This window comes from Acanthochromis polyacanthus, chromosome 6 (assembly GCF_021347895.1).
Source record: "Acanthochromis polyacanthus isolate Apoly-LR-REF ecotype Palm Island chromosome 6, KAUST_Apoly_ChrSc, whole genome shotgun sequence".
NCBI lineage: Eukaryota > Metazoa > Chordata > Actinopteri > Pomacentridae > Acanthochromis > Acanthochromis polyacanthus.
Window position 1 is genome coordinate 9,898,947 of NC_067118.1, and position 13,411 is coordinate 9,912,357.

Consider the following 13,411-nt stretch of genomic DNA (forward strand, 5'->3'; position numbering starts at 1 on the left):
TGCTGAACCTGTTCGCTCCACTTCCGCCTCCAGCCTGCAGGGGGAGACGTCACGCCTCTTTGTTGACATACGTCACCAACGTGCGACGGACAATGAAAAAAGCCTGTAATTGTAAAATGTAGGAGCTGTGGAAAACCACCGGAGTCCGAGTGAAAACTAAAGAAGAGAGACGATTTTTCTCCGTCTACACACGATTATAAATGGGTGAGGGATAATAACGATTTAAACTAAGCGTCTGCATTTAAAATGGGATAATTATTTGAAGGAATAAATGTGTAAAATGTGTGTTTTAGCTGCTGGTGAACAGAGTTGCTGTGATGTCTGGACTGTCTGGGACAAAAACTGTCTGCTGTCTGAGCGCAGATATCTTATTAAAACTGTTGCAAAAAGCGGATAATTAAATGTAAATTTAGATTTTGAAACTACAAACAGGTTCAAATGAAATATAAATGTTTGATAGTTACCGAGTCTGTAGTTGGTTTATTTTATGTTCATGAAAAATAGGATCTTTTTTTAAATCAAGTATTTGTCTCAAGTGTTAAAAAAACAAAAGTTTTAAATACTGAATCCTTAATTGTTAAGTCGAGTTGACAATTAAAATACCTAAATAAATATAAATGATCTGAACAGCAACCTAAAACTGGTGTTAGAGCTATAACTACCAGTTAATTAATTAAGTTAACAAATCATAATTTTGGTTCCAGTTTCTCAAATTTCCTACGTTTATCTGTTCCATATCAGTTAACTGAATGTTTTAGTGTTTTAGTCTCTAGGTAATCTGTTTGAAAACATCTTGTGGGGTTCTGTAAAATAATACAGGATTTTTAATGTTTACTTAAGTGAACACTTAATAAAGAAAAATGCAACAGATTAATTGATAATGACAACAATCTTTGTAAGAATCTTTGCTATATATCAATAAACCCAATATTTTTAACATTTAGACTGTGGATTGGACAATGTTGATGATATTAAGAGCTCAGTTTGGGACTCTGGAAAATAGCACTGTTTTAACTAATTTGTATTTAACTGGCCAATTGATTAAAAAAAAAATATGAACAGAAAGTTCAATAATGGTAAAAATAATTCATAATAGCTTTATTTGCATGAGATTTTTCCCTGATTTATCAGAACTAATGCATAACAGTTATATAAGGGATGTTTGTGACAACGCAGTCGATTGACTGTAACACACTCATTTACATTAGGACTTAGCCGTTTTTGGCATAACAAACTCATATAAGCTTTTGCACTACAGTATATCTCAACAAACTGCTACAATATAATAGCATACACTATTAATAAAAGATAATCCCTTATTGCTCCCACGCCAGGGGAATTTTTTTATTGTTACAGCAGCAAACATATTTACATCAGCAAATAAACATAGCAATCACTTCAATAAGCTGTACGGCACGGCCACCAGTGCATGGGCTGATTTTTATATATTTTATTTATTTTCCTCTATTTTATTTTTTATATTGTATTTTATCCTCTTTTAAATGTATGGCCCTGATACAAAGTTGACTTTTAGTTCCTGTGTGTGTCCCGGATATATATATACAGTGCCTTGTGAAAGTATTCGGCCCCCTTGAACTTTTCAACCTTTCGCCACATTTCAGGCTTCAAACATAAAGATATAAAATTTTAATTTTTTGTCAAGAATCAACAACAAGTGGGACACAATCGTGAAGTGGAATGAAATTTATTGGATATTTTAAACTTTTTTAACAAATAAAAAACTGAAAAGTGGGGTGTGCAATATTATTCGGCCCCTTTACTTTCAGTGCAGCAAACTCACTCCAAGTTCAGTGAGGATCTCTGAATGATCCAATGTTGTCTTAAATGACTGATGATGATAAATAGAATCCACCTGTGTGTAATCAAGTCTCCGTATAAATGCACCTGCTCTGTGATAGTCTCAGGGTTCTGTTTAAAGTGCAGAGAGCATCATGAAGACCAAGGAACACACCAGGCAGGTCCCAGATACTGTTGTGGAGAAGTTTAAAGCCGGATTTGGATACAAAAAGATTTCCCAAGCTTTAAACATCTCAAGGAGCACTGTGCAAGCAATCATATTGAAATGGAAGGAGTATCAGACCACTGCAAATCTACCAAGACCCGGCCGTCCCTCTAAACTTTCACCTGGAACAAGGAGAAGACTGATCAGAGCTGCAGCCAAGAGGCCCATGATCACTCTGGATGAACTGCAGAGATCTACAGCTGAGGTGGGAGAGTCTGTCCATAGGACAACAATCAGTCGTACACTGCACAAATCTGGCCTTTATGGAAGAGTGGCAAGAAGAAAGCCATTTCTCAAAGATATCCATAAAAAGTCTCGTTTGAAGTTTGCCACAAGCCACCTGGGAGACACACCAAACATGTGGAAGAAGGTGCTCTGGTCAGATGAAACCAAAATGAAACTTTTTGGCCACAATGCAAAACGATATGTTGGCGTAAAAGCAACACAGCTCATCACCCTGAACACACCATCCCCACTGTCAAACATGGCGGTGGCAGCCTCATGGTTTGGGCCTGCTTTTCTTCAGCAGGGACAGGGAAGATGGTTAAAATTGATGGGAAGATGAATGGAGCCAAATACAGGAGCATTCTGGAAGAAAACCTGTTGGAGTCTGCAAAAGACCTGAGACTGGGACGGAGATTTATCTTCCAACAGGACAATGATCCAAAACATAAAGCCAAATCTACAATGGAATGGTTCACAAATAAACGTATCCAGGTGTTAGAATGGCCAAGTCAAAGTCCAGACCTGAATCCAATGGAGAATCTGTGTAACCTTGCCAGCAAGTTGATTTCTCGCGATATTTGTGAGTTCACAAATCTCTCAAGAAACCATCTTGCTCCGCTCCCGCATTCACTGTTCGTACAGAACCAAGTTGGTTCGGGCCAATCACGCAGCAGTATTCGTGTGTGGGGCGGGATAATGTACGGGATATCCGGGTGTGACGACAACACCAAGCGCCAGTAGATCAAAACAAACATGGCAACGGAGGACAACGATCGCAGTGTTTCCCCTGGGTTGAAATGGCTGTGAGGCGGTGGGGTGTAGGCAAGGGCCAACGTGGGGGGTGTGCGTGCTTGCGTGGTTTGTCCCGGGCAGACGAGCGGCGGCAGGTGTTAGCCGACCAGCTAGCGAGGGAGACCGGGGGAGAGCAGCCGGCGGACCCGCACAGTTAAAAATGACAGCTCCGGTGGCTTGGTGCTTTCCGTTTGTTTTTTTTTTGGGCGCGGACCAGTGAGGTGGCAATTTCGGCAAAATTGTAGTGAGGCGGTGGCCTATACCAGCGAGGCGGCCCGCCTCGTCGGTCATATAGGAGGGGAAACACTGCGATGGTGTAGATGCTGCTATTAAGTCAGTTTTACTTTGACCACACCATAGCACCTGCACGCAACCCGATCACGACATATTAAAGTTTGCCGCGATTGGCTAAAAACAAACCTGTCAGAGGCGGGACATACTGTTGCATTGTCCAATCCGTGCCTCTTTCCTCCGAACGGATTTACATTGAGCGGTCCCAGACTGATATTGTGGAGTACTATCAAATACTACACAATTATTAATCTGGCTATTGCCAGGTTAGAATCTGTGGGCAGAGCTGAAGACTGCTGTTCACAAACGCTCTCCATCCAACCTCACTGAGCTCGAGCTGTTTTGCAAGGAAGAATGGGCAAGAATTTCAGTCTCTCGATGTGCAAAACTGATAGACATACCCCAAGCGACTTGCAGCTGTAATTGCAGCAAAAGGTGGCGCTACAAAGTATTAATGCAAGGGGGCCGAATAATATTGCACGCCCCACTTTTCAGTTTTTTATTTGTTAAAAAAAGTTTAAAATATCCAATAAATTTCGTTCCACTTCACGATTGTGTCCCACTTGTTGTTGATTCTTGACAAAAAATTAAAATTTTATATCTTTATGTTTGAAGCCTGAAATGTGGTGAAAGGTTGAAAAGTTCAAGGGGGCCGAATACTTTCACAAGGCACTGTATATATATATATATATAGAGAGAGAGAAACTGACAATAAAAATATTCTATTCTATCCTATATTAATTGAACTTTTGAACTGCAGAAAATGAATCTAGAAATAATTTGTGAAATAAAACTGTCAACTTTCTTTATTTCATTTCATTGTGTTCTGTTGACTGGAAAAAACAGGCGTTTTAAAGATGTCACCATATTTTTTGGAACTTGTTGATGATGGATGTTTTCTAGACAATAGATGGATCAGTACTGAAAACAACAAATAGAAACTGTATTTTCGAAGTTTACAAAGTGTGTTTATTATTTCCACATGTATACACTACTGTTCAAAAGTTTGGGGTCACTTAGAAATGTTGGTATTTTTGAAAGAAAAGCATTTTTTTTCAAGGAAGATAACATTAAATTAGTCAGAAATCCAGTCTAGACATTGTTAATGTGGTAAATGTTTATTCCAGTTGGAAACGGCTGATTTTTAATGGAATATCTCCATAGTGGTACAGAGGAACATTTCCAGCAACCATCACTCCTGTGTTCTAATGCTACATTGCGTTAGCTAATGGTGTTGAAAGGCTCATTGATGATTAGAAAACCTTTGTGCAGTTATGTTAGTGCATGAATAAAAGCGGGAGTTTTCATGGAAAACGTGAAATTGCTTCTGTGACCCCAAACTTTTGAATGGTAATGTACATAAATATGTGATTCTCGTGTTGTCTGATCCTGCAGTTGGACTTCAGTGAGCCGGAGCTGCAGCAGCAGGGATGAGGATCCGGCTGCAGGGTCCCGGTCACGCTGCCAGCCTTCTCGCTGAGCTCAACCGCTGCCGTCAGAACCGTCAGTACTGTGATGTTTTCCTTCAAGTTGGGAACCGGACGTTTGCCGCCCACCGTGCGGTGCTCGCCTGCGCTGGGACGTACTTCCGTAACCTCTTCACCAGAACTCCGGCCTCGTCCACCGCCGCCTTCTCTCTGGAGTTCATCTCTCCGGCCAACTTCGAGAAGGTGCTGACGTTCGTCTACACGGGGGAGATCCTGACCGACCTGATCGACGTCGGGGTTCTGTATGAGCTGGCTGAGATGCTCGGCGTCAGGGAGCTGGTCAGGGCTTGTCACGCCACCTTCCCCGACCTGCAGGCTTCTGTCACTGCCAAGTGTAAATCCAACAGTCCTGGAGATCTCAGTCTGGACTCCAGCATGGTGACTGCAGCGTCCAGAGTGGCTGCAGCCTTCGTTCCTGCCTCCTCCATGTGTTCGTCGGCCACCTCCTGCTCCTCTCTGTCCTCATCAGCCGGTCCGTCTGCTGCTCCGACCCCTGCTGCTCCTCCTTCGCCGGTCTTCCAGCCCAGGGCAGCCGCAACGGGCCGAGAAACACAGACTGGAGCTCTGATTCTAGACCTGAAGGCAGAAGACGTCCAGTCTCACATCGGCTATGGTCAGATGACAGATCATCAGCTCCCAGGTCTGTTGACCGGTCAGAGTGAAGGGATGCTGCCTCCGGCTCCGGTGCTGCAGCTGAAGACCGAGCAGGTCCTGGAGGTCCGGGAGGCCGGAGGCAGCTGTGAGGACGCAGATGGTCAGACGGTTTCTGAGAGTGTCGGCGTCAGTAATCCGGCACCGTCCTCCTCCTGCTCCCTACCGGACTCCTCAGCTCAGCTCGGAGCGGATTCCTGCGCCCCGACGTCGTCCTCAGGCGAAGCTCTCGGCGGCCTGCAGGTGGCGCCGGTGGAGGATGTCCAGAGAGACGGCAGGCTGATGTTTGGGGAGGTGGAGGAACGCGAGGCTGAGGAGGAGAGGGAGGCTAACGGGGCGATGGAGACGGAGGAGGACGAGCAGTGGAGGCAGCTGGCCGGAGAAATCATCGAGCTGAGCGACGACGAGAACTTCATGGAGGAGGCAGAGGAGGAGGACGATGAAGACGACCTGGTGTGTGTGGAGAACGGAGGAAACACCAGCAGCCAGGTAACGTTGGACTGCTGTCAGAGCTGAAAGTAGCAGCTAATGAACTGATTTATTAATATAACTAAATATCATTCTGGTTCCACTTTCTCAAATATCCCAGATGTATCCGTTTGACATCAGTAAACTGAATGTTTTTACACAATGAAGAAAATTACAGCAGATGAAATGATATCGACAATAATCTTTGTTAAAGGCTTACTTGGTCAGTTCACAAAATATTGTCATTTTTGTCAGTCTGTAGATTTAAAATAAAACAAACATTTGTCCCAAAGGTCTCAAATACTTGATTTGATAGTTGAGTCACAAAGGCAATTAAAATACCCAAATTAATGCCCATTTTACAATATCCAAAGAGTGGCTTAAAACTAGCAGCCACTAACGGATTAATTAAGTCAACAAGTAATAATTCTGGTTATAGCTTATCAAATTTATAATAATGGATTAGATTTATGTAGCGCTTTTCTGGCCACTCAAAGCGCTTCACAATGGAGCCATTATTCACTCACTTACACATTCTCACTCTGGTGGTGGTAAGCTACATTTATAGCCACAGCTGATCTGGGGCAGACTGATGGAAGCATGGCTGCTAATCCGCACCCCACAACCACCGCCAACATTCACACACCAGAGTGAGAGCAGCACTGGAGGCAAGGCGGGTAAAGTGTCTTGCCCGAGACCATGAACATGACTAGGTCAGAGTGGGAATCGAACCGCCGACCCTTTTGATCATTGGACGACCCGCTCTACACCTGATCCACAGCTGCTATTTACCAAATTTATCTGTTTGACATCAATAAACTAAATGTTTTTAAACTAATTTGTATTAAACTGATTAAACAGTTAAGAACATTATATCAGATTAATTGATAATGACAATAATCTTTGTTCAAAGTCTTATTTTTGACTTTAAAATCACGTCAAAATAAAACATTTGTCACTACATTTTTACATACATTTGTCCCAAAGTTCTAAAATCAGTCGTTTTGTTTTCGCTGTACTTACATCAGGCAAGTAAATTTGTATTTTGTTTATTTTAAACATTATTTTAGGGCATTAACCTTAATATTTAAATTAGTATTTTATATATCATATAGACTACTGCAGGGTTTTCACAATAATATTTAAATTGGCCAAGTCAATTGAAATTTTAAACAATATTATAGGGACTTGACTTAGTCAGATAAATTTGTATTTTATTTATTTTATGTATCCTTCAGGTTTTAATGATGCGTAGGACGGTTCTTAACCTGATTTTAGTAGTTTCAGAAATCTCCTTAGTTGATTTCTTTGCTTGGTGCAGGTCAATAATTTGACCCTTCTGAAACAGATTAACATCCTTTCTATGACCACAGGATATGTCTTCTGACATGGTTGTTTAAGGAAGGAGCAGCTCCTCCCTGCATCAGCTACGGTGAAAGACGTTGTTGCAGCTGAAAAATATTCATCACTGCAGTAATTATCCAATGGAAGGCTCTTACCTGTTTGCTTTGTTAAATCCAGGTGGCGACTTTTTTAAATTATTATTTTTTGGACAGACAGTGTGTCTTCCTGCTAAATGTGACTTTAACGTTCTTCTCTCCTCCAGGTTCCAGGGTCCATGCTGTCCTGTAAATCCTGTGCGGCTCCTCTACTTGCCGACCCGGCCGCCATCAGGAGACACTCTGAGACCCACCTGACCGAGCTGGGCCTCTGCAGACTCTGTGGAGCTTCGTTTCAGGACCGAGCCGCCGGCCTCTCCCACTGCCTCTCGCATGTTGGGGTGCAGCTGTTCACCTGCGACATGTGTCAGCTGCAGTTCTGCAGCCAGAGCAAGCTGCTGCGACACCACCGACACTCGGCCTCCAGCTACAGCCTCCCACAGGGGGCGCTGACGAGCAGCAGCCCCGGTTCTGAGCTGCAGTGCTCCGTGTGCACCAAGACCCTCAGCAAGGACTTCCAGGTCAGTTTAAGAAGGGATTCTGGACTGAATCAGACGCTTTTAAAGACATTTTCAGATCAGTTTGATGCATAAGTTCCTCTGGATGTTGGAATCTGTGGTGCACTGAGGTGGAGCTTCAGTAGAAAGCAGCTGGACTTCTGGTTCTGACGTCTGCAGACACCTCCAAGAAAAGTCCAGTTGCTTTTCACTGAAACTGCTATGATTAAAATGACCTGTAGGATGGAGAATCTATCATTTGAACACATGTGCATATATATATATATATATATATATCACAGTATATTTTTAAAGTTTTTTTTAACAATATTTAAATTAGTACGGTATAGTTAAATTATATATAAAATTTGGATTTTTTTTCAATATTTATATTAGTCAGATATATTAAGTTATATATAAAATTGTGTGGCATATTTACAACATTTAAATTAATCAGGTATATTAAATTATATATAAAATGATAGTTTTATTTAACAATATTTAAATGAGTCAGGTAAATTTAAATTATACATAAAATTGTAGTTTTTTTCTCAGTAATTAAATTAGGCAAGTCAGTTTATATTTTATATAATACTATAGGGCTTTAACCTTAATGTTTAAATTAGTCATTTTATAGACTATAAATTAATGGAAATTCAAGGTGTCCAGTAGCTTTCATGGTACATTTAAGAAAAAATTGAAAAATCACGTGCAGATGATGCTGGGAAAAGAATAAGATGCACAATCCTGCTGGTATTTATCAATAAAAAGAGTTTTAAAAAGCCTAAATACAGTTTAACAATAGATTAATAATAATAAGCATGCAGCATCACTTAATACATTTTAGGACGCAGTGCTTTTGTTTTGAAAATGGTGGTTCTAGTGCTAACCCTCTGATGTTTCCTTCCTGTCCCTCAGAGCGTCAGGAACCACCTGCTGGGTCACGTCTGTCCTCAGAGCCTCACCTGTTCGGTGTGCCACCTCCCCCAGCCCTCCCTCTGCTCCCTGCTGTACCACGCCCTCACCCACCTGTCCTTGCCCGTCTTCACCTGCCCCCACTGCGCCCGCTGCTTCGTTGAGCGCCCCCTGCTGGACCGGCACATGGTCGTGCACGCCGAGGAGGCGGCAGCAAAGGAAAGGGAGCGCTGGACGCTGAGGGCCTTCAGAGTCGGGTCGGACGGAGGCGGAGGCGAGGTGGAAGAGCTGCACTGCTTCCTGTGTCCGCAGACGTTCAGGTCATCCTCGGCCTTCCAGTACCACCTCAGCCTGCACTCCGCCGAGTCGCCGAGTTCTGGAGGCGCCATCGGAGGCGTCGGGGGTCAGGGTTGGTCGGGGAAGCGTAAAGCCGAGCAGCCTCTGGAGGGACCGACGCCCCCCTCGCCTCCGCGGGACGTCGTCAGAATGAGCAGTCTGGGTTTAGGAAGCTTCAGCTTACCGGAGAAGTTCTTCCAGGGCCCGCCTCCCAACCTGTTCTCTGGGGTCCGAACCAACGGGACCTCCGGACCTGACGGGGCGGCCGGGCCGGCTGGGGTCCGGGTGAAGTGGTACCGGTGTCGCTACTGCGGGAAACATTTCGCCCACTCGGGGGAGTTCACCTACCACCTCCGCATCCACACCGGGGAGAAACCCTACCAGTGCAAAGTGTGTCTGCGCTTCTTTCGAGGCCGGTCCACCATGATCTGCCACCTGAAGACGCACGCCGGCGCCCTCATGTACCGCTGCACCGTCTGCGGACTTTTCTTCTCCACGCTGAAGCTGGTGTCATCCCACATGGAGCTGCACAAAGACCACCTGCCTCCGGACTTCAACATCGAGCAGACCTTCATGTACAACGACCACTCCAAGGAGCCGCTGGCCGCCGTGGACGCCTGAGGACCTCAGACTGATCAAAGGAGACCTGGACTGCAGCTACACATAAATTATTAGTGATAAGATTTTTACTGGTCATTTAGTTTTTAAATTGTCAGAAAAATTATTTAAAATTTGAAAATGGCATCTCCAAGTTGCTGCCAAAACTATCTGAAAATTCTCACCTGAACCCTAACCCTTTATTTAATCTTTTTTTTTAAATTTTCAGAAAAAATGAAATGAAATGAATATATATCCAATGTTGCATCTTCAAATTACTTCCACAACACAAAAATCTGAAAATTCTAACATTTTATAAGCTGCAAAATACTTTCTTGTTTCTTACAATTTAAAAAAAAAAGGGGTTTTGACAGCCTCAAGTTGCTTTTAAACGAAAGACAGCAAACCTTTCCTTTCAGTTTAAAGGCTGGAACCAGAGAATGTTTGGCATTTTTGCAAATTAATTTTAGACTTTTTATTTTCAGAAATAAAAAAACTAAATAAATAAAATATATATCCAACGTTGCATCTTCAAATTACTTCCAAAACACAAAAATTGACAATTTCTCATGTTGGCCGAAACCAGAGAGAGATTTGGCATTTTTGCAAAATAATTTCTGACCATTATTATTGATTTTATGTTTATTATGTTTTTACACTTTTAGAAAATGTTAGAAGATGCGTTCAAAGGGGCTTCTCCAAATTGCTTCTAAAACAATGAAAATATAAAAATTCTTGCATTTTATAAGCTGGAATCGGGGAATAATCGGGGAATAATCGGGGAATAATCGGCCTTTTTGCAAAACACTTTTTAGATTATTTTTGTCATTTGTTTTTTATTTAAGAAGTAACAAACACATATATAAGTCCACAATTTATTGCATTTTAAAAGCTGGAAACATAATTTATTTGGCAATTTTGTATGTCGTCGAAATTGGGTCAAAAGTCACATGCGCGTAACACGTACCGCACGCAAGCGGAAAAAAGTCTCCACGGGCGCAAAAAACACTCTGCGCGCGTGGCAATGTCTCCGCGTGTGCAGACCAAGTTCCATGCGTCCAGTGTCTCACGAAACTGTCCTCCTGCGTGCGTGGAGCTCTGATCTACGCACGCAGGGAGAAGACTTTTGACCCTTTGTGGGCAGATACCAGTGCTCACCACAACCTCCCTATGATTGAAGAACTCACCCCCCCCCCCACGTGGGATGCCACTGTATACAAGAGAGGAAATGACACAGTCCACTGGAGCCCCTTTGATGCTGCTGCCACTGTTCTGCTGTGCTCATGGACTGCAGCTCCGCCGAGCACACAGAACCGAGCCCGGATCTCCAACTGCCGGTGGGTGAGTGTCTCCACGTATTTCTGGCTCTAAACGGGAGGTCTCAGTGCTCCATTGTGGGGCTGTCAGCCTTTAGTACAGCGATTAGACGTTAGTTAGCTCCATTGCTAACAGCAGTTACCCAGGTGGACTGACCAGAATCGGCCCAGAAGCCCAGCGTGTCTACTCCAGTGATTCTGACAGGGAGTTTAAGAGTGATTCTATAATTAGGGGTACATTTCAAGTCCATGAGGTGTAGACACGCTGGGCTTCTGGGCCGATTCTGGTCAGTCCACCTGGGTAACTGCTGTTAGCAATGGAGCTAACTAACGTCTAGTGGCAGCAGCATCAAAGGGGCTCCAGTGGACTGTGTCATTTCCTCTCTTGTATACAGTGGCATCCCACGTGGGGGGGGTGAGTTCTTCAATCATAGGGAGGTTGTGGCGAGCACTGGTATCTGCCCACAAAGTGTCAAAAGTCTTCTCCCCGCGCGTGTAGTTCAGAGCTCCACGCACGCAGGAGGACAGTTTCGTGAGACACTGGACGCATGGAACTTGGTCTGCACACGCGGAGACATTGCCACGCGCGCAGAGTGTTTTTTGCGCCCTTGGAGACTTTTTTCCGCTCGCGCGGGGTACGTGTTACGCGCATGTGACTTTTGACCCAATTTTGACGCCATAATTTTGCAAAAAAAAAAGACTAAACATTTTATTTATTGATTATATTTTATTTTATTGTTAAATCTTTAAAATGTACAGAATTCCCCCAAAATTAAAAAAAAAACAACATTCACTTTGCACGATCTAAAACACTCACAAATGCTCAGATTTTTAGAAGCTGGAACAAAGAATATTTGGCAATTTTGCAAATATAATTTCTGAGTAAAGCTTATGTTTTATTTATTATTTTGGATTAATTAGTTTTAAATTGTTTTATTTCAAAGTGTAAATATCCATTAACAGCTTCCAAAACACGAAAATAAAACAATTTGTATTTTCAAAGCCTGAACCACAGAATTTTATATTTTTCAAAATCATTTCTGACAAAACTTCATGATTACATTTTTAATTAACTGTTAAGTTTTTAAATTTTCTTTCTTTTTTAAAAAAAAATATATCCCAAGTGCCAACTACAAAATGCTTCCAAAACACACAAAAAAATCTACAAATTCTCAGTTTAGAAGCTGCAACCGACAATATTTGGCATTTTTGCAAAACCATTTTCTAACCAAAGCATATTTTTGTTATATTTTTTGATTATTTAGTTTTAAATTGTCAGATTTTTTCTTTATATATCTAAAGTAGCCTCCACTAATTGCTTCCAAAACACAAAAATTAAAAACTGCATTTTCAAAGCCGGAATCGGAGAATATTTGCATTTCTGCAAAAAAAAAAAAAAAAAAAAATTTGATTATACTGTTAATTAACTGTTTAATTTTATATCTATCTCACGAGTTTCGACTACAAACTGCTTCCAAAACACAAAAAATCTACAAACTCTCACATTTTGGAAGAATATTTACCGTTTTTGCAAAAATAATTTCTGATGAGAGATAATTAAAGATGATTGATTATGCTTGCCAAAGACTCTTAAAGTTTGTTTGCCAAACATTAATATTCGTGTTACACAAAATAAAACCAATATCTGCAAACTCTCTTATTTTAGAAGCTACAATCAATCATTAATCAATTTACTTCCACAGTTATACTGATTATCAGACTTAAAATTACATTTATTACTATTTTTTGATTATTTTTTGATTAGAGTTTTAAATTGTCTGATTTTTTCTTTAAATATCTAAAGTAGCATCCACTAATTGCTTCCAAAACAGAAATAAAACAGTTTGCATTTCCAAAGCCTGAATCAGAGAATATTTGGCATTTCTGCATATTACCCAAAGTGGCGTCAACAAACTACTTTTAAAAAACAAAAAAATCTACTAATTCTCACACTTTAGAAGTTGAAATCAGTTATTAATCAATTTACTTCAAAAGTTTGTTTTTGTTTCTGACTTAAGATAACGTTCATTACTATTTTTTCATTGTTTAGTCTGTAAAATACCAAAAAGTGTCCAAAGTCTCGTTTTTAAATTGGTTGTTTTGTTCAAAAGACACAAATATTAACTTTACAATCATACAAAAATCTACTTCAGTGACTGTACTGATTGTAGAAAGCGTTCCTGGTGAGTTTTCTGTTGATCTGGCAGCCCTGCGTTCGGTTTAGACGTTAGAATGTAGCGGAGCTTTTATCTGCTGAGAGGAATCCAGTCAGCGGCAGCGTTTCCTGACAGAAGGGAAGCAGTTATTATCTGAGTCTGTATCTTTATATATCAGGATAGTTTCAGTGCTCGATATTTACACTGTTATTAATGTA

At 41.6% G+C, this 13,411-nt stretch overlaps 1 protein-coding gene across 1 annotated transcript; it reads left to right on the forward strand.

Annotated features, from left to right (window-relative positions):
• Window positions 1–82: 82 nt before the first annotated feature.
• Window positions 83–10,698, forward strand: LOC110956991 (zinc finger and BTB domain-containing protein 39). Its single transcript, XM_022202800.2, has 4 exons — window positions 83–204; window positions 4,727–5,958; window positions 7,544–7,897; window positions 8,792–10,698. The coding sequence occupies exons 2-4, from the start codon at window positions 4,762–4,764 to the stop codon at window positions 9,743–9,745; spliced, it is 2,505 nt and encodes an 834-aa protein (XP_022058492.1). The 5' UTR covers window positions 83–204; window positions 4,727–4,761; the 3' UTR covers window positions 9,746–10,698.
• The last annotated feature ends 2,713 nt before the right edge of the window (window positions 10,699–13,411 follow it).

Bases quoted from the DNA above. Each gene is read 5' to 3' on its own strand.
- LOC110956991 (XM_022202800.2), top strand. From the start codon at position 4,762: ATGAGGATCCGGCTGCAGGGTCCCGGTCACGCTGCCAGCCTTCTCGCT. The intron at 5,959-7,543 runs GTAACGTTGGAC...TCTCTCCTCCAG, and splicing joins GAGGAAACACCAGCAGCCAG to GTTCCAGGGTCCATGCTGTC. The intron at 7,898-8,791 runs GTCAGTTTAAGA...CCTGTCCCTCAG, and splicing joins CCCTCAGCAAGGACTTCCAG to AGCGTCAGGAACCACCTGCT.